Genomic DNA, 27,856 nt, shown 5'->3' on the forward strand with positions numbered 1-27,856 from the left:
TCAACTATATTTTTAGTACGATGTATTTTTTACAAATTTACAGCTTCTAGTTTGCATTATATATCACCACAACCAAATTTTATGGAGGAAAGTCCCCAAATGATTTCCTTTCTGAGAATCGCAGCCGAACAAGGTCAACATTTTGAAAGTCTTAATTAATAAATTGAAAAACATGATAAATCAAATTAAAGACAGACTCGCAGTGACTCATTTTCCATGATCCATCTCTGAGCGTGTTACGGAAACAGAGGAGGAACATCTCAGAAAACGAGACTTCCCTCTGGGAATTAAGAGGAATGATGAGACTGGAAAAGCTGGAAATTTGCCAGAGAAGGATGCCCATTATCTTGAGTGGACAAAGGAAGCAGCGTACATTGTCTAACATTACATCTGTACTACAGATATAGATACACCAGCCTTCAGAATTGAAAGTATAAATGTATAAAGAATAAAACAGGTCAGCACGGTGCCGCCAACACCTTGAGACATTTTACAGGCATTTGTTTTACTACTTTTTTCCACAAGCCTATGTACTGCACACACCTCTAAACTGGCAGCCCTGAAATGCACAAGTGTGTGGGTATGTGTGTGTACAGTACGCTCACTTTATGAGCAGACACTTATTAAACCGCTCTGCAGCGCCTCTTTGTGCTGACAAAGACATCTTAATAATCTGGTGACAGCAATCATGTGTTTTAGGTGCAATATGACTTAAAATGCGCACTGAGACATGCTAGAAAAATACAAAAATCATAAATAATAAGGAAGTGAAAAGAATGGGAAGGAATTTACATGTGAAAAAAATGAAATGTTAAATGATAAGTATTAAAGGTCAAATAAGAGCAACTGTAACTTCATCATTTTACTTTCATGGCTCTTATCTGATCTCTCTGTCAAAGCCACACTCATTCACTCTCACGTGTCTCATTCACTCTCACAGAGGTGCTGGCACTGCCTGAGAAAGTCACCGCAGAAACACAGAGGACAAAGTTCAGCAGGGAAATAAAACAAATGTCAGACTTCACCCTCAGAGATGAGAATGGCCAGAGGAAATGATCCCATTACCACAATCCAGCAATTACAACCCTCTTCCAACATTCTCAGCATAACTCCTCTCTCTAAGTCACATATGAAGCAGCGCTCGGGGTAAAAATATTTCCAGTTCTCTGAAAATAGACTGCAGAGACCGAGAGATCCCAGAGAGAAGCATTTCATGGGCGAGAGGCTTTCAGGAGAAACGTGAAAACTTACTGGGAGCTCTCATGGTGTAGGTGATGACATGCTTCTATGCCTTTGTCCTTTGCTCAGACTGACGTTTCCTCTCCATCCCATGGCACGTCCAGTCGCTGCTATGCAGCTTTCCGTCAAGTGGCATTGATTTTGCGCTTTCTTCCCCGCTGCCTTTCCAACCCGTGTGTTTACAACTCTGCCTCCCTCTTCCAGCCTGCCCCATGCAGGTTTTCTCTTCCCTCTAATTTTCTCCTCAACCTCCTCTCTCGCACTTTCATATTAGTTAGGATCTACATACAACATCTCTCTACTTTTACAGACTTTCTGCTTTAGGCTCTTCTTGTCATGCTTTAATTTCTTACTAATTCCTCAGATTTTTATGTGCTCATTTAAACTTATTTACTTACTTTTGCCCTCACTGCGCTCTTTCTACATCCTTCTTCTTATCAACCTTTCCTACCACATCCTCCTCTGAATCCTTCTCTCAACAAAGGATGTAGCCGCCCCGTTTGCTTCTTCCATTAAATTTACTCATCCTTGTTCCTGTCAATTGCACATCTTCGCGTCACACCATGATTGTCATTACCAGAAGTGATGTTGCCCCATGAATTCCATGAAGAAATAATTTCAGTTGACGTTTGCATCAGCCAGACCCCGAGGTCGCAGCCTGACAAGTGGTGGATGCCAACTTCACATGTCAGCTGGACCTACTGGCTGGTTAGCAAGGACGCTCGAACCTTCCGTCTCTGGGTTTATAGCACAAGCCTACACATCCGAGCAACAAATGTGTACGAACACACATGCATTAGACACACTAGACATTTAGAAGAGTCCAGATGTTGCCTCCAGTGAGTCAGAGAATGCAACAAGGGTGAGACAGACAGCTGGGGTGGGGAGTGGCAGCTGAGATGGACCCTGTGGGAACACCACAAGGAGGAAGCCATACCACACCAGCTGTCTGCTTAGTGTATGTTGAGATTTTAAACACTAAAATGCGTGCATGCACAGGTTAAAAAATATGCACCACAAAGAGATTTCAGGTTTTGAATGTGAGGATGGTGATCTAGCTTGACGATCTTCTTTAAGTATGGTTTCTTGACAGCCACCCTTCCACTGAGATCATTTCTGATGAGGTTTCAGTAACAGTAGATGGATCAAATGAAGGGTCAGATGCATCTCACAGGTCCTGTATCAGGTCTTTGTTTTAACTAAAGAAGTGAGAACAACTTCTGTGTTTTTCTGACAGGATGCTAGTAACAAGGTGCTTAAGCATAACATTTAAAATGGGTTCTTTGCTAAGTTTTCTGTTATGTGTAGACACAACGCTGGCTCGTTCCTTGAGTTAGGTGTCTTTTTATGCTTGAATGATTCACAAGTTAATAAAAAAAAATGTACCTCTGAAAATGGTCAAGTACAAACACTGGACTGAAAATGAGTGAAAAAGCAGCCAATGTCAAAAGAAAAAAGTTGAAAAGCCTAGAATACAAACACACACACAATGGCATACTTCATTGCTATGTTTGTGCATGTGTAATTGGCAACGGCAAAGCTGCTCTCAGCACAGGAACAAAGCACTGCCATTCATCTGTGCAGAATTTAATCAAGAGATTAATTAGTACACAAACATATTATTAGCAGGCCACAAAACACCCCAGTGCACGCAGTCAGACGGAGCTAATCCGAGCTGCCCGCCATGCTGTCTTTCAGCATATCTCACTGCACTGGTGCTGAGGAGAATATACGACAACAGGCAGAAAGCCAACAACAGCCAGACAGATGGTATGTGTACGAGTGCGCTCGACTGTGGGTTGGTCTGTGAGTTATGGTGTTCATGTGTGGGACAAAGAGGCTGTAATTTAATTTCTTACATAACAAGGGTGCCAGCAATCTGACGTAACGCATATAATTCAAACACCCGAATCTCCTCACAGCTTTTTTTAATGAAACTTTCTTTTCTCTACCTTTCATTTCCTGCTTTTCATCCCACACCAGTAACCCTGACTTTTCTGGCAGCCTTTTATCTGTGTTATGTCTGCCTCGTACTGGGTCCCAAGGACCCCAAAGTCCCCTGGATTACATCATTTCCTGTTCTAAATTTCCCATGTGTTAAAAGTGACATGTGAGCTAAGAACAGCAGCAGGAAGTTCCTGGGCTAAAGTGAAGCCCACAAGAGAGCTTTTTTTTTTTTTTTTTTTAGTTTAATTGAATAGATTTTTTTTATAAGATCTGTCCCTTTAGTCTAAATAACACTGAGCAGTCACAGACTACACACACACACACACACACACACACACACACACACACACACACACACACACACACACACACACACACACACACACACACACACACACAGGATGCCTGGAAAGCTGCCATATTCCTACATACGCTAAAGCACTTAGTCCTTTACTCTTAAAGGTTTTTTTTAAGGCAGTGAAGAAAATGAAGAAGGAAGCAAAGGACATTAAAGAGGAATATGCCTGTTCTATCTCATGAAGTGCATCTGTGACAAATACCGAGCTTTGGAAATATACTGTGACACAGAATCGGTGGAAGCATGCACACATGAAGGACTGCAGAGTTTACTCAGTCCTACATATATGCGACATGGCACAAATGCGAGGACTGCTGTAATTAAGCAGTTGACCATAATTAATAAAGGCACAGGGCAATACTGAGTGTTACCAGATTAGATTAATAGGATGAGTGAAGAAAAGTGAAGGTCAAGCTGTATGTTTGGTTATGTCATTTTTTCTCCAACAGAGGGTGCTAAAGCATTTTGTTAGAGAAATCAAAAGAAAACCCTTTGTCATTTAGTGATTAGGCTGTTAATTTAAACAGGAAGGATAACATCAGAGCAGAAATGCAGGAGTTGCACTGATTTTATGAATAAAAAATCATGTTAGCATTACATACATGCTCCTCACAATTACCATATTTCAAGCCTTAAACTAAAGAGATGGACTCAATCAACAGTCGGGAGCAATCAGTCAAATAGTTAAGTGGCTGTCGATGAAATCAGATTCAGATTCACAGATTTAGGTAATAATGTCATGTGAACGCTGTGTAGCGTTTGAATCAATTCAATGAAATTCAGTTTTAATTATATAGTGCCAAATCACAACACCAGGAGCTTTTTATTGTAAAGTATAATACAGAGAAAACCCAGTGATCAAAGGACCACTTTTGAACAAGCACTTAGCAAAAGTGGGAAGGAAAAGCCTACTTTTAACAGGAAGAAACCACCAGCAGAACCAGGCTCAGAGGGGGGCAATCTGCTGCAAGACAGTGATTAGATCCACTATGAAAGCCTTTAACACATCTGTATGTCACCCATACACATTTATAAATCAGGGCAGCAGTTTGCACATTTGTTTTATGCATGAAAAGCCAATGGTTTGAGAACAGGAGGAGACACAAACCCCTTTGAGGTTGTGTCAGGAAGGGCATCCAATATAAAAGTAAGTAATCAAATATAGGGGGTTACCTGCTGTGGTAACAACTTGTGAGCAAGGAAGAAGCTCAAAGTAGCTTTATTGTACCTGGAGACATGAATTAAGCACTACTGCTGTTAAAAAGCCTCTGATTTCGGTGACCGACTGTTTAGGTCACTGAGTTGTGTTGTTTTAAAGGCTGCCTCACACTCGACCAGCTGCTGAGGAGTGGAATGCAACAGAAGTGGGTGAAGGAGACAGTGTGTTTGTGTGAGGGCTGAGAAGAGCGAAGTGCATGTAAGAGTGCAAAAATAGGAGTGAGTGAAAGTTAAAAAGTCATACCATCACCCAGCACAGGCATAAACTTGCTTCCCCGTCTACATTCCTGTTCATCTCTCTCCTCCAGCATATCACTGTTTCTTTTAGTTACTTCATATATCATCTGGATTCTTTGAGACCCATTCATCATGAAGCAGGGATAACACGTAGCACAAGACTTAACACGCTTCTGCTCCTAATTATGTGGCATGGCATTTTGAGGGAGAAAAAAAATTGACCACTAACTGCCTGATGTGTTTCAAGAGCACCAACAATGCAGCCTTACAGAGAAAGAGCATGCTGTCGTTTTCAATGAACACAGGCGGCCTTTGCGGTGACAGTGTTGTTCTGTTAAATTTACTCCTTGGGAAGCTTGAGTCACGTGACAGGAAGTGCAGGAAGTAACCAGTCGGGTAGGGGGAAGAGACAAAAACAAGAACACTACAGCCCTCAAGCATTTGTTATGGCTTCTTTCAGATTTATGAAAGACATCTTTGGAGTGGAAGTGGCTCCACATGTCTGACTAGATGATGTTTCTTGGAATTTAGAAGTGGAAGAACCACTTCAGGTGGTTACCCTTTCATAGATTTCCCACTGAAGCATAATTAAGGCATCAGGTGGGAACCACTGTGGAATAGGCCCAATTCCAAACAGGGGAGACGCAATCTAACATTAAAGCCCTGCAATCAGAATCTTCCTTCCCCTGTTTAACAGCTGGAACACTTATCAAAGCACTTTGTGTAAATGTGCACCCAGCACTTTCCTCTCTCTTTCAATGGACAGAACAAGTGATGAGTGACATTTACACTTGGTAGGCTTCAAAGATCTAATGAGAGGTTTTTCAGTTTACTTATCAACCTATTGTCACCCCCTTTTTTAAGAAAGACACACATGTGAGAAAAACAAAAAACAAAAAAAAGTTGAAAACTGCATTGACATACTTTCTTATGTTTTACTGAGGCATGAGATTGAATTTAAATCAAAGGCATTAAAACATCTTCTCCATAGCTACCTTGTGCCAGCCTCCGCAGAAGCTGCTTGCGAGCAATGATGCGCGAGAGGCGCAGGGCAGAGCGCCGTTGAGGGGTGTCGCCCAGCCTCAGGTAGTAGTCCTGCCCATCGGGTGTCATGGCCTCCAGGCAGGTACTCTCACCGCTGCTCTCACAGTCACTCTCACTGTCATTACTGGCGCCCTTGGAACTGTGATCCCCGCAGTCTGTACTGTCACCGATTTCCATGTTCCTACTGTTTGTGACATCAGCACAGTCTGCACTGTCCTCTGTGCACATGCTGTCAGCGCTCTCATCCCTCGTATTGTCCACACTGTCAGCAGCGGTTAAACTCCTCGTGTCCTCATTCGCATGTTTAGCAGTTTCTGTTACGTTTGCTGTCTCTTCATTCCTTGCAGAATCTGCTCTGTCTGCATCTTCACAGTGCACTAAGCCAGCCCCGTGGACTGTACTCACTGCAGCTTCCATGTCATCCATAAGGGCCATAGTGATGTCTCCAGTCTCCATAACATAACGTTTAATCTACACTCCAAGTCTCAGGGTGGTGGATTGTAGAGTGAGCACTCCTTGTAAATTCCTGCCTTTAACATGTCCTTACTGGAAGCCAAATCAGCTCTTCTCCCTCCTGGCTCCTCCTTCCGAATCACCACAGTCTAACAAACACGCAGGTTTCATCACACCACTTGACTCAGATGGTAAACACAGGCTGACTGCTCAGCTGAGTTTGAGATGGGAGGAAGACCGACTTTCACAAGGTCCTTCCTTTGGTCACATGACCAGCAACCAATGCCCTGAGTGCTCAGGGAACGCTGCACCGCTTCCTGAGGATCTGCCAAAGAATCAATTTTGGTACGCGCCCCAGGCATTAGTGGGGATATCTGTGAGGGGACACGTAATCAGGACAGGGAAGGGGATAGGCCTGGAAAAATATACAATGCCAGCAGCCATATCCCAGTGCGAAACGGGAAGGAACAAACAGAACAATAGAGCATGTGGATTTGTGAGACGGTGCAGAGGAATGTAAGTAGGAGTAAGATGTTTGCTGCTTATGCTGAGTAGGACTGCAATGCCATTGAAGAATAAACCCACACCATCACATTTAGACCACATGACAGATATACATCACCCACTTTCCCTGCTAACACTCCTTTCACATACCAATACATCTAAATAAATCTACCATGTAGCAGATATAGTAAGCTGAAGTCTTTAATATGTGACTGAAAGTTGCCACAGAGTAACGAAACTAGGGGATAAATGTGTGGAAAGAAGTGAGTGGAAGTAGAGAAGCCATAGTTTGACCCAGATTTGCAGAATAATGGTTTACCAAGACCCGAGGACCCAAGCTGTCACCTGAATTTATTTTAGGGAGGTAATAATCGGCAGGTGAGGTAAGAGAGGGTGTGAAAAAAGCGCCATAGCAAAGTCACTTACAGGTCAGCAGTTACAGGACAGTTTTTCTTTAGCCTGCAGGCCATATACTGTGAGAAAGCTGGAAGCTACGAGTCCGAAATCCCAGAAATGCCAAATTACTCCCAGTCAAACAAGTGAAACTGTGAAACATAAAATCTGTGATTGGGTTTGATTACACCGCCCTCTTGAGGAAATCAAAATCATGATCTGCACAATTTCTCTGCAAAAGTGGAAGTTTGGACTATCTCTATTTTCACTCGAGATAAACCGACAAAGAAAAATAAATTTGAAACACTAAGCAGGGCACTGAGTAAACGTCCCATGTGATCTTTGGCACAGACGGTTGGCATAATAATGTAATGGAGAGCTAAGTAATGGAGATGTGTGCAACCAAAGCGGCAAAGGGCAGGGCTGTAGTAAGCAGTGAGTAATATAATATTCATCGCTTTCAGTTACAGCAGGCCACGACAAGACCGAAGCTACATCGACTAGAGATGAGCCTGAAAAATCAGCTACAGCTAAAGTTTAATTAAATACGCAGCTGGAGGACACAAGAAGACCTAAAAGGACAGTACGAGGAAATGTGAAGAACCTGCTTGTTGTGAGACCTGAAATTATTGTTGAAATTATGTCAGCATGACAGCTGATTTATGCATTATTTAAAACCTGTTCTTCTCATTTACAATATAAAGCATTATTGATATAAGACATCCTACTATGTCTAACCTCTGAAAATGTTGTTTCGGTCTGTTAGTTTCATTGATTTTGAGCAAGCTGTGTTTATGGCATTACTTCCATTTCTTTGTTAAGTCATCTGATGTGTCATTATCCCATTTACAGTCACGAATGGGCAAATCCTGGAGGATGTATTTAGGTCTTAAAGCAAATGAGATACTGATCAAAAAGTAGTAGCAGCACTTATTGCAGTTGACATTATGAAGCCTTTAAGTGCAAAATATCTTTGTGACAAAATAAATGAGATCACCAGATGCTCATAAATCATTTATGTGTGTGAGCATTAAGAAAGAAAAAGAGTTAATATTAGGAAAAAAAGCTGGAGTTCTTATTTTTGACCTTTGATAAGGTTTTAAAGTCATTTTTAAGGACAGTACTAAAGTAAACACTCTGACCTTCACAGCCAGGCAGACTTCACAATTCTGAACATCAAAGCTTGGTCACCTTTAACCTAAAGACCAAAAACTAAGGAGCTTCATGCCCAAATATTCAAGGCTCTATTAGCTCTTTGAGATGATCTAAAAAGCAGTCAGGACCATTACAGAGAAATGGACTTTAAACAGCAGGAAGCCCTGAGCCATCCAGCGGCAGATAAAATGCAGCTGGGTTTTACTTAAAGCTGGCTGAGTATTTTCAGCGCAGAAGTCAAAGGTCATCCTGAGTACGGGGCAAAGTGAGCGCCACGTCCAGTTTACAGAGCAGTGAAAATAAATCCTAGTAGGAAAGAGATGATTCAAGATCATTTCACACAGGGCCGTGCAGAAGTTTTGAGCTACTCCTGATTTTATTGTATTTTCCAAGGAAAATGGCAAATGGGTGCAAACGTGTGCAAATGGACATACCGTATATATGTTTTTTTAATGAAATTTGGAAATACAAACACAGCAGCGTGAACGCCTACCATCTCATATACTCACAGCAGTGAGTGTCATCATTTAGTTCACTTAATTGTTGCCAAGTTGCCAAATTTGCTGCATGATTAAGCAACAGTATTCTCAAAAAATACTTTCTAGAGAAATACAGTATTGTGCAAGTGTCTCATGCCACTGCGTATTTCTTTCTATTTTCCTGGGAAAATAAGAAATAGGAACAGTGATTTATGCTCAATCATAAATGCAAATACAGTATATAAGGCAAAAACAGAGTCTGTACAGCTCTGATGAGCGATTTGGCACGACCGCCTTTGTTCTTCAACATAGCCTGAACTCTGTTAGATAAGCTTTCTTGTAATATCTTTAAGTAGATTCTTTTTTTAAAAGATCCCACACTGCTTCAGTTGGGATCATTTTCATGATGAAAGTGAAGCTGTTGCTGATCAGATACATTTTAGATGGTATTGCATGATGAATCGAACTCTGATGGTGGTTTTCTGTATTTGTAATTCCATCAGTTTTGACCATATCTCCAAAACACCAAATCACAACAGAGCCTCAACTGTACTTTACATATCACTGTAGATACTCCTCCTGACATCCAGAAACAGTTCAAACTTATGGAAATCTAGATTCCATATGACCTGTTGCCACCGATTTTCAGTCCAGTTCTTGTGTAATTTGGCATACCTCACCCTTTATTCTGTTTCCCTCCTTTAAAATGGCTTCTTGACAACCACCCCTCCAATGAGATCATATCTGATGAGGCTTGAACAGTAGATGGCTCAACTGACAGGTCAGACTCATCTCTGAGGTCATGTGTCAGGATTTTTTTTCAGATACTGGTCATCTCCTGTAATCTTTAGGATTACAGCAAATGAACCAAAAAGATCTTCCCAAAGATGTTTGGGATCATTTAGAATCACACTGGTTGAAACTTTAACTACTATCAAACTATGTTATGTTTGGTATTTTTCATAAATTAACTAAAGAAATGGGAACAAATTATGTATTTTTCCAACAGGCAGCGAGTATGACAGTGAATCAGTTCTTTGCTAAATTGTTATCTATGGACACAAACACAAGTAATGTGCCTTTTTTCTGTTTAATAGTCAGGTACAAGGATTGGACTGAAAATTAGTGAAAAAGCAACCAATGTCCAAAGAAAACCTATGAAAGACCTTCAGAAAATCTGGAGAACTATCACTCGACCACTTTAAAATGACAACAACGTTTGGTTCCTGAAAACAAAATATGACAAAATGCATGGTGGTTCAAGACTTTTGCACGTTCCTGTGTGTTTGTGTAAATTCTTTCTTCTGCATCGGTGTTTTCTAACAAACCGACACGCACACGAACACATAAACTCCCACACCAAAGAAACTCAGGCTCGCAAAAGCCACATTCAAAGGGAGACCCACACTTACTACTAACTCAAAAATCTGTGGAATTACAACTAAATCCAGGTGCTATGCTGTACTCTCAATTCTCTCTCACACACACAAAGATACACACACTCTCTGCTTTTTTGCATCTGCCTCTTGACTTTTGCTTAATATGCACAATCTTTGAATTACATCTGGTAATCAGTGCAGGGTTTCTTTTTTTTTAAAAAGATGCTCACATTATTTGCCATGACTACATGTCAGTGAATTTAATCCTGTGCTGTTTATCACCATCAAAATAAAATCAGCCTCGTCTGGAAAATTATTTACAGTATTTCTCCCCCCCCCCACCAAACAAAAATACAAAACAGGTTTAAATTCATAACATTTGACTAGCATGGATTCTCCAGATATTCCACTGTCCTGACTAATTCATAGGGTGGAAAATGCACTTCTGAATGCCAGCATAACTGTAAGGCCAGATGTGCACATTTTTAAGGATTCCCCATCCCCATATCAGATCCAGACAGATGTGAACTGTGTGCCTTTGAGCTGATGCGTTCAGCAGTAGGATGAAGGAGGGGTGCTGGATGAGGGGCTGTGGGTTTGGGGCTCTGAAAGGAGGATGGAAGGGCTAGAAATAAGGAAAAAGAGGATTACACAGCCAGCAGGTGTTCTCTGATGCTTCCTTAGGCAGATACTCTCTTTCTAATTGTGCACAAAGATTCACTAAAGCAACAAACACTGTAGTAGCTGTCCTTCATGCAATGCTGAAAAAAATCTTTAGCAGGGCTCCAGCATCATTTTGCTGGCCGTGCATGCAATCTATCACTGCTAAGCACTGTAATACACCATGAATAGGCACACTGACTTTGACCGACATCCTGGTCTGTGGTGGTTTGTGTTGTCGTGAATGTGGGAATGTTCATCGTTTAATTTGCTTAAGAGGCGCACATCTCGGTAATTACATTAAACTGAGGGGACAGCTGTAGCTCTCTGACGCACAGTTTAGAGAGGGGGAGAGAGAGATGGTAAACTCTGCGCATCCAGGCCAAATACAGAGCAAACCCAGCGACCCTTCCAAAAAAAAAAAAGGGGGGGGGGGGGGGGGGGGGGAAACCTGCTGCATTGTGAGAATATTTCACTCCTTCTCCGGACGACATAATCCGAAATAATAAACAGCGAGAATAAAATAAGTGAAAGTAAACCAGAGTCCGGATTAGAACAACAGATAGTGAATGATTGGCATCTGGACCCCCCTTCTTTGGACTCCTGTCCACAGCACATGCCTGGGTGCTGTTTTGAGGACTAAATTTGACAATGACCTTCCCAAAATACCAGGGTGCGCGCTGCTGTGACGCTACAGGCAAACAGCTCTATATGCAGCACATAGGCTGAAGATAAACTTCTGTCTTCTAATAATACTATAAGGTCTAAAGGAATAAATACGATGGTGCGTAAAATCATACAACCAAAGAGTGAGGGAAAAATAAGGCAAATGTTCAACCACTTAGAAAGAAAACAGAAAAAAATCTGAATTTTCAAACCAGGATTTTATGAAAAAAAGTAAGTGGTGGTTTAATGTAGCCTAGCACGTCATTATTCTTACTGTGGTTACAGTTAGGCTGTTTCATCTGTGAGGACAAGCTGCATCCCGCATATTTGTATTTGGCTCTGACCTGCTAACCGTCTCTCCCGGACATTTCTCCACAGCAGATCCCAAGCCTTGGACGTTGAGTCCCGCAGCTGCTCGCTGATCGACCGCCGCAGCTGTAGCTTGGCAGACTTTCGCTGGGTTGTCATTGCTGTGCAGCCGGACTCATATTCCCCCGACTATTAAAAAAACGAAACCACTGCTCTTGTCAACCACACGCTCATTCCTCAGCTCCTTTATTCCGCTATGCGAACAGCCCGGGATGAGGCAGTGCGCCCCGGCTTCTGCGTCTGGCTGCCGCAATAGTCGTCACTGCTACACCTGGTATACAGCTCCTCTAGCGCTGCGTCACCTTCCTGTACCAGTGGAGGCGGATGAGGTCCTACCGGCAGGATCCTGACCCCCTCTAAAAAATGATGTACTGATTTAACAAATTCTGCATTTCTGCCCTACTCGTCCACGTCTGTAGGGCGGAGATGCAGAAATGTTAAAACATAACTTCTGCATGTGAGGCGTGAACTCTGACAAGGCGAGCCAGATGTGAGAGGCGGCCCCCCGCCACAAGGGTTGGACTCGCTCTCTCTCAAACACACGCAAACACACACACAAGAACCAAACCTAGTCTACGCGTTCTCCACGCCACAAACCCACCCACTCACCCAAACAAGGATCTCTTTCAATCCCAGTAGGCTACTGGTAACACAGCCAGGACAGACGAGCCTAAAATAAAAACACCGGCATGCTGTGCTGAATCTAAGAGTTTAAAATGATTTAACTGAACGCGCAGGATGTGATTTGGAGCTGTGTGTCGACCAATCCTGTCTATGTTTTGGGAATCTTAAATTGCATGAATAATTATTGAAATTGCTTGATCAATTCAGCAAGAATCTCAAACTCAGTGGAAAGACATCTGCAAATATCAGCAAGCAGCAACCACAGATTATCTCCAGGTAAAGAGCAGATTTTCCTTCGTGTTAACCATTAACTTGTGAGTGGAGGTTAACGAGGTAGAGAATATGCATAATTAAAGTCTGTTTGTGTTTAGAATTGTGGTATTGTAAAAATTGAAAAATAAAATATGTCTTTCTGTTGCTGGCTACAGCGTGCCCCTTGATATTTTGGGACTGAATCTGCGCTTTGGTCACAGGTCTGACCTCAGAGAGCAGCTGAGAGGGCTTTGGTACTCAGGAACTTAATTTTTTGTCCTCCGTTTCTGTTTCTTTTAAATTCTGTCAGAAATTATGACAACTAGCTAAGACAATCTTTAAAACTCGAGGTGATGTTTCCAACACGTTTGCAATTACCAATAGAAAGCATCAGCAAATTCTCAAATTTAAAATGCTGAATCATGATGTGGCTGCTTTAAAAATGTCTGTCTGTGATCTTAACACCATACAAGCTGCCAGTTTTGTACAGGACAAAGAAAAATTGCAATAAAGCTCTCACAGATGTGTTTTGTGCTTCAGGGAGTTTCTAACTTTACCTGTAACAGCACTAACTGGTGATTGAGTAACTGACTTTTTCTTGACTAACTGAGATAAAGTCGCGTACTGCTGCTGCCAGCAGCCTAAAGTGAAAGTGCTCGAGCATGTGAGCTGCCTCTCTTTCAGAGCCACATTCACCCCTCTGACAGGTTAAGAGGTGGGAATTTCAGAGATTCCCATGTCATTCCAGGAATGCCAGACCGAGCGATCAGACCGACCAGGACGCTCCTCGGTTGCCGTCTGCCTGATACCATCGGATGTCCTGTTTGTGGTGTTAAATTGCAGGTCAGCAGGGATCCAGTGAGCAGAGACCTGATTCAATAGTTCATCTTGTCGAAACACGCTAGACACCCTGAGCGGTCAGCAGAATCCTGAGGTTATCTGGCTGCCAAATGCTGCTTTACTGGCACGGCTCACCATCTTAGTCGAAGCACTGAGCAAATATTTGGCGACATAATTCCACCCAGAATGTGACTTGTGCAGCTGAAATTGCTCCACATCAAAGACGGTGAAGGTGATGGAGGCTGGAGGCTGGTCTAACTTTCCCTGCTTTGCCCTGCATGACACAGAGTAAGTTGACAGTTTAGCTGCAGAGTGTCCCATTGATTCATATTCTTTCACTTCTGAGACTGGAGTATGAACCTGTAGTCGAACAGCTGGAAGGATAAAAGAGGGGAACGTGTGCATGGGAGGAAAAAAAGAAGAGGGGCAGAACTACTTAAAGATGAGAGAATGCAAAGATAACATTAAATCATTTGCTTTATAATTCCTGTTTTCATTACTTTAATCAAACAAGCAAGTAATATTTTTGCAAAAAGAGGCTAAGACAAATGCCGATCTGTCTTTTACATTTACACATACTCAAAACAGAAACAGAAAAATGAAAGAGGAGAAGGGGGGAGGATGCCAGGCAGCCCCCATAGAAATGTAGGTGTGTACTAATGATGCTGAGAATGCTGGGAGGCTATGCGGAGGCAGTGCACCTGTGTGTCATCCAAGGAATTGTGAATTAAATAAAATATATGATGATAATGATGACAGCATGCAAAAAGAATAAGGCTGTGCAGAAGTTAAGCATGTATGTGCTTTTAAAACAAGTAACACATGTCTTAAGGGGAGCCATGAAAAGCACAAACAAGGTTCTTATTTCCAGCTGCAGGCATCTGGAGTAAAGCAAAGCCAGATTCCGCAGCACTCTTTGGTTCACAAAAACATAAACATTAACTCTTTCCATTCACATTAAAAAAAAAAATCTAGTGTACATGTTGCAGCAAAGCACAGCTGACGAACTAAAGAGAAGCTGGGTTACGTGGAAAAGCAGAAAGCGTGTGCCGTGGGTCACTTTACAGAGTGCTGCAGGTAAAACCAAACCTTTGCTGTCATTAGAGCTCACTGGTTGAATATGTAAATAGACGACACTAAACGAGGGAATATATTTTGGAAAAGAAAAATTTAATGAGTCTTACACTTTGTTGCTATTGAAGGCATTCACAGTGTGCAGCGTGTCCTTAAAAATTATGAATAAACTGGACAAGAGAATACAAAAGATGTGGTGGGCTAAAATAATCTCCAGCAGACGAACAGTGTCTGAAAATGTCCATAAGAAACAGTAAATAATCCACCAAAGAGCTGCCACGGGACCTGAGAGATGTATCTGGATGTTCACTGAGGTCATTCTTAAGGAAGGGAAACAGGGAGTAAAAGGTGACGTATGCAAAGTTACAGAAGAACTGGACTAAAAATCAGTGGCAACAGGTCTTCATGAAGTGATGAATCCAAATTTGAACCTTTTATCTAAAATAACTGAGATTATATATGTATAATACTATCACGATCTGGAGGAATGTACAACAGTGAGTATCTACACGCATGTGTAAAACACGGTGGAGGCTCTGTCATGGCTTGGGGAACTAATAAATTAAATTTAAAACCTTTACCTTCTAGTTTTAGAGTGGCCCACTGTGTTTGAACACTTATGTACATCTATTAATGCATAGCTGAAACTGGGTAACTAATGAATTATTATTTTTACAAAACAATTAATAAAGAAGAATACTAATAATAATAATTAACCAAGAAACATGAAATAATTACATACTGTGTTTACAAAAAACCCACATAATAACGCACTTATGAGGTTCTTCTGTGTTGTTTGTATATATCAGTACAATGAGAGTGAAAAACTGGTCTCTGACTGCACTTCTCTGAAAACTGCATCCCGGGAGTTGGATCCACAGTCCGTCAGTTTTGGGTTTCATCCCTGTGATGTCGAAGGCTGTGATATGTGGATGCTAAGCTGGTCCGTGAGGTCAACCTCTGCTTTGGGCAGAGAGAACGAGCGCCACAGGATCACCGTCTCTCACAGCAGCAGGCAATCAAAACACCAAACCCAACACATTCCAGCTCTCAAACAGCCAATCAAAGCAGCACAACTGATATTTTCTGGGCAGACCCTGTATCTGAATTTCTGAACAAATACACAGCAGAGCATGGGCGTCTCCACCAGGGGAGCAATCAGATCTTGCAGTGGCTACAAAAAAAAGAATGTACAGGGATGGTTTGGGAAAGGCTGCTGTCTTCCAGGGGCAGAGGAGGAGGAGGAAGAACAGGAAGAGAAATCAAGTTTCTCCTGCTTTTTTCCTATCAGGTCATTTAAGGTTGCAAAGATCGTGCAGCCAGTGCCCGTGCATGTACTGATCATAAAGACCATTACACGCACTGTCTTTTTTTCCATCCATATGCTTATGTACATAGTCATCTTCTAAGGCCTGCACATTCTTTCCCAGAAAAATGTAACCCTGTCGAAGGCTTCGCTCATTCACCGCAATAAAATTACTGTAAAAAGTCAATAGCTGCACACAGAGACTGGGTTAGCGAGTTCAGTCTAATCAATGATTTAACAGATCACGTGACCAAAGACCGTGACAAAACCATCTCACCAAACTACTCTCTCAACGTTTCTTTAAATGCTCCATGTCCTCTCAGCTAACATGTACCCTCTATCCATTTCTCCTCCTCTTGCACTAGCTCATTTTTCTTTTCCTCATCCCTGCTACTCCCTCCCTGCTCCCTGTCTTCTATTTTCAGCAACACTCAGTCATTCAGGCCAAGCAGCAAAGCTCGCTGGACCCAACAGTTTGAGCTTGAAGAGCATGCATATAACCTCCTTTTCCCCCCCCCGTGTCACTTACAAAGGCTTACCTCATCTGTGTGTGGCAAAAATACTCATTTCAGTCAGTAAATTTAATTGTCATCGTGTCACCTGCAGTGAGTACCAGCAGCCCACTTGAGTGGAAAACCTTCAGATTAAATGAAACCATTGAACAGATGGCACTGTGTGACCTCGACCTAAATTCCTACCTCATACTATGTGTTTTAGTTATCCATGAGAGCACACACACACACACACACTTACACGCCCACCCACAGACACACACACGTAATCATCTTACACTGAATCACAGTTATTCCATATGCTCACATCCTCAGAAAGTATTATGAAGGCTAACTCTTTAGGATTCAGATCACATCTGTTAATGTGCTCAATCTTGGTTGTGTACTTTACCTTTAGCAGCCTAACATGAAATAAAAATACTGCCCTTTACAAGTAACCCAGCCACAGAAAAGGGCGGGTCACAAGCCAGGGCACTCGTAGTACTGGTCACAATGCTGAAAAAATAAGAAGGGTTGCATCAGGAAGGGCGTAAGGCGTAAAATCTTTGATCAAGAATGAGATTCATTCCCAATGGAAACTATGCGACTGCTGGAGGAAGACAAAGAAAGGAGAGACGGAAAGGGAAGAGTGTCAGGGTGAGAGTAGAGACATTAAATTCAGGGACTAAATGTAGGTAGAGGGCTGGCTGATGTGATGGAGAGAATGAAGCTGGATATACCTGTGCATGCAGGAAACAAGAGGAATGAAAGTCAGTATAAGCAAGACAGAACACATGTGTGTGAATGAGCAAGAGGTGTAGTTAGTAAAGGTGGATGGGTTTAAATACCTGGAGTTAACCACCCACAACAGACATTGCAAGAGAGAGGTGAAGAAAAGAGTGCAGGCTTACACAATGATAGGTTTAGATGGTAGTGAGCCCTGATATGATGTATGGTTTGGAGACGGTGGCACTGATGAAAAGGTGGCAGAGTTTAAGGATGAGATTAGAAATGAGTTGGTTTTTTAGATGGTTTAGACATGTACAGGGAAGACATAGTTGAAATAGTAGGCAAAGGATGTTGAAGATAGATCTGCCAGGCAGGAGGAAAAGAGGAAGAGCACAGCAAGCATTTTTGGATGTAGTGAAGGCGGACATGCACAGGGTTGGTGTGACAGAAGAAGAAACTAGGGATAGAGCTGATGCTGTGGAGACTCCTACGGGGAACAGCCAAAAGAATAAGACAACACTACCATGTACACGTCACTGTTGCTTCTATTTAAGGATACAAGTTTCAACAGAGGTAAATATAAAAAAAACATGAAACATCCTCAAAGAAAAGTAGGCCTTTCTCTTAGTGCTAGCTTTTATGACTGACAAAAGCTGCAGTGTTTAGTATTCAGAACTGATATTGCTGTTTTGACCTTTGAAACATCAGAGCGATGCTGTGATTGGCAGGTGCTTCCAGCAACAGCAGACAGTGAACCCTCAGCATGAGCGGAAATAAGTAGTGGGGACAGACAGACAATGGTGGCACTCAGACGAGAACAGAGTTAAACCCAAATAAGACAAAAAAGTCAAATGAGATGTAAAATCTGTTTACCAAAAATCTTGAAGATATTAAATTTTCAAGAGAAAAAAAAAGCCTGAGTGAAAATGATTCTTTTCCTAGACCCAGTTTGTAGAGTACGCTTGGGGAGTGTGATCGTGTGTACAGCGTCTCTTTATGTCTGTCTCCACGTTGGTTGAGTGTGGAGTGAGTGCATATGAGAGCATGAGGGTGGGAATGGATGTTTGTATCTGTGTGTGCCTGTATGCCTGTGTCTATGTGTCAGGTTGGGTATCTGACGCCACCTTTCTGGGGACAACTCAGGACCTCTAAGATATGGAGGCCTATCTCCCCCCACCACCACTTCCCCTGCCAGTGGCAGATGCCCTCAGACATCGGTGCGTTGGTGGTTCTTTGTGTCCGGGGATGGGCGTCCAGGTACACACCGGCTCACTCCTTGGCGGCCGCTTATCGGGGCCTGGAGCCTGGGGCTCGCTCGGGCCACTTCGGAGGTGGGGTGCCCCCGGCCTCTCGGCCTGGGGCTCGGTCACTCAGGCACGGCTGGCTGCTGGCGGAGCTCACGGGCGCGTCACTGCAACTCCCCCTGGCTTCTGCTCCGCGGCTGCTGAGTGAACCCTCATCTAGGACTCTCCTCAGCTCTTTCCGGGACAGTGGCGCGGCTGCCCCTCTGTTGGTCTTCCTTGGTCTCTTGTGTTCTGGGGGCCTCTGGATGTCTGGAATTTTGATCTCCTCCATACCTGCTTCATGCCCTGGAGGACGGGGCTGTGGCCCCCCCACACCCTCTAGCAGATCATTACATGAAGGAACCTTTTAAAAAACAAAAAACAAGCGCGTCCATGCTCACAGGTGTACACACGGGTGATCACACCCACAAACTACACCCTTTTTGGCTCCTACCTCAAAGCACACTGTGTTCTGTTGATCTTATGTGCTGCACAATAATGTTTAATATTTAGTATTTACTGTCATATTCCCATATATCATTGTGATGCTGTTTATTCTATTACTCTTGTTCTCTTCTGCTTGTTTTCTTTTTTCTTTCTCAGCAGGTGATCCAGGTGATTGATATATGCATTTTTTTTCTCTGCCCGTTCTGTTGGTTTTTGTTTTTTGCCCTTCTCCCCCGTCCCTCTTCTCAACTGTTTCTCTTTCCCTCTTTCTTTCTCCCCTTCTTTCCCCCAGTCAAGTCTGTCCCGTATTCAGTAAGTGAAAATAAAATAAACAATAAAAGGTGAATCAAATGGACCATTATGGCAAGGCTGGGATGGGATGGTCAATTTGGTAAAGTAAATCCGTTGGGCATCTTTGTTTGCCTTTAGACAACAATTCTGATGGCAAAAGAGCCAAACGGGACAGGCCAAAAGAAAAAAAAAGATTCTTTGATGTTTCTGCATCAGTCATTGAGGAATGCTGTACTCCGGTCACCTCCCTCAGAAAAAAGAGCCGGAGGAGGGGAAAGTGGGTCAGGAGCTCATTCAGAGTTTCTATCCGCACACTCTCCAGTAACAACAACAACAACTTCCCTTGTCCAGCCTGTGAAGATAAGTCTGTTGATACTGTCCACCTCCTATTCTGGGGACTGGATCACCTACAGGATATGGCTATTACTGTGGCCCACCCGAGGCGTGAGACACAAAGTGATGGTCTTGGCATGTGGACCAAAGGGGAGAGACGATGCAGATGGGAAAAAGAGGAAAGCAGGCTCGAAGGAGACAGAGGAGGAGAGAGACGAGGGGGTTTGCAAGCTAAATGGAGAAGACCATGGGGTGCAGACTGTGGCATGGAAGAAGAAGGACCTGGGGCATGACCGGGAGGGGGGTCTATAGGGAAACTCCACAGGTCATTGAAGTGCAGATCATATGCTGATAAGACCTCCTTATTGCCCTCTGTCTCGTTTTAAAGACACTAGCTGTTAAAATAAACATTTTTTACCTGGAAAATCCTCAAGGACTAACTTCCTTCCTGGAGCCCTCAGTGTTGGGATAGGGTTTCAAGACCACACACAGTAAACACATAAGTTTGCATAAGATAAACATAAAAACATACCACCAATACTCACACCAAAATATACATAGAAATACACAAGTAGTACAGTTGAATGTTTGAAGCGTTTGTTACAATTAACTACAAGTGTATGATTACGGTGAAACATTTAGACTAATCAGACTGAAACTCGAGTCGCCGTGTCTTCTTCACGTTCGCTATATTTAGTCAGTCTGTTTGTCTAAGACTGGCTGAATGTTTACATAACAGCAGCTGTTATTAATATTTTCACATTATTAATAAATCAAATGGTGTTTTGTGTGTTAAAGGATGTGACAAGCTCACAGAGTTATCATCCATCTCAGTTCTGCTCCGCTCTGAGCACTTGTGGAGCATTTTATGCCTTGACCTGCTCGTTGATTTTTGGTGATTGATTATGACCTGTGGCACAGCTCCGAGGCCTGTGCTATGAAGCAAGTTCAACATACAGAGGATGTCATTCCGTTATCTCGATTCACGTACCCTAAGTAAACCCAGGCTTTCCCTCTGTGTGTTCACATGAGCAGAGACTCGTTGGCAGCATCTGACCAATCACAATTACTTAAGTGTAATGTTTAAGAGTAAGTGTACTGGCAACCGAGTGGCTGACTTTCCAAAGGAGGATGAAACGATATGATGGGCCAATGTGAAGAGGTTAATCACACAGAAAGAAAAACAGAGTATTTGAGAGGAGAATCGTTGTAATGTAAAAGCGTGCGCTTTATCTTCTTTGGTCAGTCACATTGGGATAGAGACGATATATTAATAACGTTTAGCCTATTTGAAGCCAGGAAAGAAAGTTGGTAAAAATGTCTAATGCCAAAAACTGATCACATATCACACATATCACAGCTCTGTTAGTAAGACAGAATAATCTGAGAATCTGAGAGAATTCCTGGGGAATTCTGGTTTTATATCTATACCCTGGGGTATATTATGCTGCTGGTTCTTGTGCCTGAGTTTCAGTTTTGCACTTTCAGTAATTATTCCTGTTTGGGGTCTTGGTTTCTGTCTTTTAATTCGCAGGCCTTAGCTTGATCAAAGCTATCTGGAGTCTGCTCAGGTTTAGAGTTTTCAGTTTATTTTACATTCCCTGTGTTTCCCGAATCCTAATGTCAAGTATGTGTGGTGGGTGTTTTTAGGACTTATTTCCAGTTTTATTTTGATAGTTTCTTCTTCTTCTTTTCTATTTAGTTTTGTTTCTCCTCTCTTGTTTTCCCTGATTAGTGTCTACTGTGTCTCCCAGACGTCTCCACTCTGCCCCAGTCACCCTTCTGTCTATATTTTCTTTCATCTGTATTTAACATTTGGATGGTTCTCACTGTTTGTTACATTTTCTGTTGTCATTTCTGGACACATTTTAATTAAATAAGTAAAACTTACTGCAAGACTCTAAAGTCCATACTGACGTTAATTGTGGAAACAAAAGAATTTATGTCATTATTTTTGTAGCATAAGTAACCATCTTTGTAGCACTGAAAACCCAGGGCTAACTGTGAACTTACCTGGATAAGACAAAATCTTGCTTTGTAGTGCAGAGGTCTGTATTATAAAGAGAGAAAATAAGAGTATGATAGTATTAGAAGAGCACGTCAATTTTAACTTTATTTTATATTTTAATTTTGTGTAATATGGGAATATTTATATATTAGAGCTATTATGCAATATTTGGGAATATATTGTATTATTTAATATTAGTGCTTTAACTTGATTGCTGCTGTTCTTACTGTATTGGGCCAACTGCGATTTCTTCTGGGATTAATAAAGTATTCTGATGCTTAAACAGCAAGAATACCTGTTCACTGAATCAAATTAATTTCTTTTGTTAATCTGTAACAAACTGAAGCAATGTCCAAACTTTAATGTGGATACACTTGGATACACTACATGGACACTTTAAAATTTCGGCTGTGACCTTAGAAATAAACAGAAGAACTGAGAGCGCAATTAGTGATAAAATAATTAATTGGAATTAAAATCTTTCTTTTACCAATCTCTGTGCTTAATTACCAGGTTAACGATTTTCTTCAGCATTCCTCTCTGGTTCTTTTGGCAACAGTAGGAAGCACTCATAGGGATCATTTTCTGTACATGAAGAGTCATATGACACGTGTAATACCTTTTTTAGATTGATCAGATGCTGCCAAGACCACCCTTTCATGTGAACGTGCAGGGTAAACCCTGGGTTAACTTAACAAGTTGATAACGAGCTTTGTGTGACTGCTTATCCTGATCACCCAACACAATGTTAGGAATTCAGGAATGCAACTGAATCCAGATAATGGAAAGATACCCTGAGTATGTGGAACTCACTTCATAGTACAGGGTTCAGGCCTTTGATCATTAGTAGGCATCTTTCTGAACTTTGCTACTCTAACTGTACACTAACTGCTGTGCAGCAAAGAGCCATCAGCAACCAGCTACCAGGTGAACATAGCATTGCTGCCAAGTAGCGGCTGTGGACAAAGTGGCAACATGGAAATGCCAAAAACTAAAGTGGCCACTTGAGCGTGGCTCCGAAGGGTGGATTCAATCGCCTTCAAGACAACAGGGAGTATATTTTTATATAAAGACTGAAAGTCGTGCATTATACGGTTCAAACACAAGTGTCATTAACTGGAAGCTGTCTGCTACGCTTCACATCAGCTAATTCAAGTCCCTGAACTGGACCTCTCAATGACGGGCGTGGTAGCCGTGCCTTTGGGAGTGTTTTAATGCAATTACCTGGTAAATAATATGGCTTGCTGTGTGGTTAATTGAACTACATCCTGCCCAAGTCTCCAAGTCTGAGCTTTTAGGGTGAGGGACAGTCTTTTATTTTATATTGAAACATTAAAACAAAAAAAAGAAATTCACTGTGGGAGTTTAGAAATTCAACAGAGACAGCAGAGGGCAGAAGGACAGCAGAAAAATGAAAAGGGAGGTGAAGGAGGGAAGAGCAGGAGAGAGCTGGACTACAGCCAAATCCACTTCCAGACTTGTTAAAGCACTGCTGCATATTGCAGCAATATTTACACACACACAAACACACACTGTAGCACACATGCCAAGCAAAAGCTTTATAAGGGACCTCCTACATCAGACTACAAACCTTTAATGTTTGCTGTCGGGTGGGTCTGCACATCACATTAAGTTATAAAGGTTTATTGCAACATAATTGCTGAGCAAACTTCTACTCATCCAAAACACACAGCAGCAGAATTTTACAGTCAAACTGAAACATGTTTTATGTTAAATAGGATGATTTTTGTCACTTTAACAATAACTACAATTATGTTTTTTAAACATTTGGGCTAAATATCAGCAGAAAATGTGAACCAGAAGCCAGCAGGAGCTGCAGGTTAGCCAGACATTTTTAAAACATATCACAGACCGACAAAAGACACACTTAAAGGGCAGCGGGCCATAGGCTACTCACATCCTCCCTAAGCACCTTTCAATCATGAAAAAATACTGATGGATTATATGTTATGTATAATCCTGGGCTGCAGTGAAAATGGGGAGAATGTGTGTCAGTGTGCATTTTTTAAACCAAGGTCATCTGTAGCTTATCGGCTGCTATAAAATAGCAGCGCTCTACTTAAATACCTTTGCCAGAGAAGTGACAGTGTGTGGCCTGTCTGAAAAAATGCAAAACCCAAAAAGGGTAATTTCATGAAGTGGACTTTCAACACATAAGAGTTCCTGTTATTGATACTAGGAAGAATGAGGTCACTGCTTTGCTTAATAAAGTCCCAGGTCTGCACCTTTCTATCTGCTTTAAGGAGATTAGCTGCTGCAACATTACTTTGTTTGGAATCCATCATCCATTCTCTTCCATTTATCCAATTTACAGTCGTGGGGGAGCCTATCCCAGCTGTCATAGTGCGAGAGGCAGGGTATACCCTGGAGAGGTCACTACTCTGTCGCAGGACTAACACGGAGAGAAACCATTCACACCTACAATTTAGAATCACCAGTTAATCTAACCTAACCTAATTAGAACATTTTAATCAGGATAACGCGGTAGATTGACAGATTACTCTGGGAAATGACACTTCGGTTAAACAAAATGATCACAGTTGTCCTCATTTTAAGTTTCTAAGTGGGTTAAGGTGCAGAAAAGTGCAACATTCAGCGATGCTGATGTAAGACGCCACAGGCACTACGAAGGGAACCTTCACATGCAAATTAATTTAAGATCAAAAGTGCGTAAATGCCTGTTACTGCATATTCATGTTGAAAGCATAACCTTTGCAGGGATTAAGGTGTTTTTCTCCACAGGCTTGAAAAACGCATGAGTTGCAAATGCATACCATCCCCTGTGATACGCGGCCACAGATATTCAATAAACCTGTCACAATGAATAAATACACACTGAGGAAAATTACAATAATCTGCAAACAAACAAGGAGAGATCCCTCACAGAACGCAGTATGGCTGCCATTAGTTGTGTTTAAAGCAAATGCAAAAAAATCCCTGTTTATCTGTCAGAGAGCACAGGGTGAATGTCAGCAATGGGAGCAGAGATATGACTGTAACACACGTATGCTGCCGCTGGCAAATCTAATCTGGACTCCTCCCTCGGCGCGCCACGTCTGTATAAAAATTTTCTTACTTATAAATACACAAACATCCCCGTCACACGCCACTCACAGCATCGCCTCTGACTGCGTTACCTCTGACCTCCCCGCGGCCTCCAAGGATTCATTGCGCACACCAGACGTCTGACTGGATGCAATACATCTGAGACACTCCGAGCGTTACACAAACGTACATACAGGTACACACACATGCAGACAAAACACACAAAAGCAAACAATTCCACAGTGCAGCGAATGTGACCCTGTCACCAAGACATCTCCCTGGGTTGCACTTAACTATAGTAGCTGTGACGCCTGTGCATGTCAATCAAAGGACACACACTGTGAGGATAAGAGATACGGACGGGGGCAGAGCTGTGCTCATTAATCATCTACCCAGACCTTTGTATCACAGTGTGTGGGAATGCGATGACCAGAGAGAAACAAAAGAAAAGATATTTTTGATTAAAGACCTTTTTTTGTGTGTTTTGTTGACTGAGATGTTAAACCTCTGTTTGTTATCACATAAAAAATTCCACCAAACCACAGCTTCAAAGCAGAGATGGCTTGTGTGTTTTACTATCTATGGCTTTGCAACTAAATATACATGTGTATGCGTGTGCGTGCGTGTGTGTGTGTGCATTTTCAGCAGAAACAGTATATCATTACGTCTGAGTGGCTGACCTACTGGCTGGAAATCCTGAGGGAGATATTCCCAGAAGCCAGCTTTATCCCAAAGTGGGAATGCAAACAATCCAACAGAAAGGACAGTGAAAGTACACAGCCGCCAACTCACACACACAAGCACACACACTCTTGTTGTAAAAGGTATCGTACCTGCCGAGTCGCTGGTCATCTTTCCAGTAGCCTGGCGTGGAAAAAGAGAAGAGGAAAAAATAGGAGTTAAGTACAAATGCCGTGTAAAACAGTGCAGAGTAATCTCATTGTTTCCCTCATACACGCTTTTCGTACAGCAGCAGTAGCTACACTGGGAATATGACTCAAATTCCAAATCTGTCTCAAATAAGAGAAACATATTTCATGACTGTTTATGCCATACGATCTCATGAAAACCCACAAAGCCCAGACAGCTTATTTACTAGTATTACCAAAGATTTATTGGGAATTAAAAGGAAAAAGTGTCACATGTGAAGGATATGTGGTACACTCGCTGACATGCTTTTGGTGATTGAGGCAGAGGGCTGTCCGAGAAAAAGCTACTTAAATCATCGTAAATCATTCCATTAAACTTGAGTACAGTGGATAGATTTTAGTCCCTGTGTGATTTTCTGACAGCACAAGTCAGAACAAAAGGTTAGACTCGGATGAGGAGATGAGCATTACACATGCAGTTAGCATCCTTGTTCACAAAAATTGATAAACTGAAAGATTTGGGATCCCAAGAGTCCAATTTCCTCTGTGTGGGAAACTTCATCCTGACACAGACAGTGTGCAACGAATGGAAAACCCCACATCCATGCAAAAAAGCTGAGATTCACTGAACTTCAGTGTGATCATCCTGGGTTTTCCTGAGGTCAAACTGTGTATTACTCAAATCGTTATCTCTACTGTCAGTTCACAATTAAAAAGGACAGATGCATAGTAAAAGTGAAGTTTCACATGAAAGCAGTTATTTATATTGTCTAAATGGTCAGTTATGCTTTCAAAATAAAAGCACTTCAATGCTCATTTTAACAAAACAGTCTTGTTTGCTGACAATCATATGATAGATGATTGTCAGCAATGTCTGCTATATATGTAATAATGTAAAAACATTCTAATTGATCCACAAAGTCAGAAGGTGAGAGTAGCAGTAGATTTTTGTTTAATGTTTCATGCTCGGTGCTGAAACAGTAGTGTATAGCAGCCCCTCAATCAGCTCCTACAAGCTTTTTATCTGAATGTTGCTGTTTTAAAGTTCACAGCTGAAAAGTGAACAAAGGAAGGGTGGATCAGCTTGTTTTCAGAAAAGCTTTTACAAATAGCTTTGATGCAAATGTGCCTTTGATCTGATCTTGATCTCTCTCGTGCTTGTGTGTGTGTGTGTGTGTGTTCGTGTCTGTGTGAGAAAGAAAGAGAGAAAGTTTAGGCAGCTGTGCTTTATCAGTCATGGTTAGAAGAAAATAAATCCACGCCTCTGCATCAGTTTGATCCCATGGTCCCTAGAGCTCCCTCTACCTCCATCCAAACACACACACAAACTTTAACCCTAACCATCAAAAATGCCTAAACGTAACCATAACCTAACTGTAACCCATTAAAACACTAAACACTAAAACCACATTTTGAGCCTCAAAAATGGCTTCGAACTCGTGGGGATGGGCATTTTGTCCCCATAAGGGACTGTTGGTCCCCACAAGTATATTAACATTCCAATTTTTGGTCCCCACAAACATATGTGCAGACAAACATATACACAACTAAAAATTGACCTGCATACAGACCAAAGAGTTGTATCAGGGCTGGATGCATCTCTTAAGTCCTGCATCAGGTATTTGCTAGATTTTTTTCTGTCCAGTTTCACAGTTATTTTAAAACTCACATTGAACTCCATGCTAGGATACAGTAGGTTTTCAGCTAATGTCTGTTTAGGATTCACCTTGTTGATAACAAAATACTATTTTACGTTACGTTTTTGAAACAGTCTGCTAGTAACAAAGCACCTAAACATATAATTTCAAATAGCTTGTTTGCTGAGTTGTAAAGAGACACAACACTGGCTCTTCTCTTGAGTTAGAAGCCTTATTTATATGAACGGTTCGTATCATTCCTCTGAACATGCTCAGGCAGATAGACTGGACTGAAAATCAGTGAAAAACATCCAAAGAAAACCTTTGAAAGCCCTTCAGTAAGACTGGAAAACAATTTATCAAGTCCTCTTTAAAAAACTACAAGAAAGTGTGTCTCCTTGGAAGTAAAATATAAAGAAACATGGAGAGCCTCAAGACTTTTTAAAAGGACTGCACACATCATTCGTTAAAAAAACTATATTTCAATAACAAAAATGTATGGGGA

The 27,856-nt window shown here is 41.9% G+C and overlaps 1 protein-coding gene across 4 annotated transcripts in view; it reads right to left on the reverse strand.

Moving 5' to 3' along the window:
• stard13a (StAR related lipid transfer domain containing 13a) overlaps positions 1-27,856 on the reverse strand; it is a 50,776-nt gene that overhangs the window by 12,358 nt on the left and 10,562 nt on the right. The window contains exon 4 of one of the 4 annotated variants that reach the window (XM_026181698.2): positions 25,679-25,709. In XM_026181698.2, coding sequence (XP_026037483.1) covers positions 25,679-25,709 — 31 coding nt within the window. The other 3 variants (XM_026181700.2, XM_026181699.2, XM_026181701.2) reach the window with 3 other exon arrangements.

The sequence above is a fragment of the Astatotilapia calliptera genome, chromosome 10, assembly GCF_964374335.1.
Source record: "Astatotilapia calliptera chromosome 10, fAstCal68.1, whole genome shotgun sequence".
NCBI lineage: Eukaryota > Metazoa > Chordata > Actinopteri > Cichliformes > Cichlidae > Astatotilapia > Astatotilapia calliptera.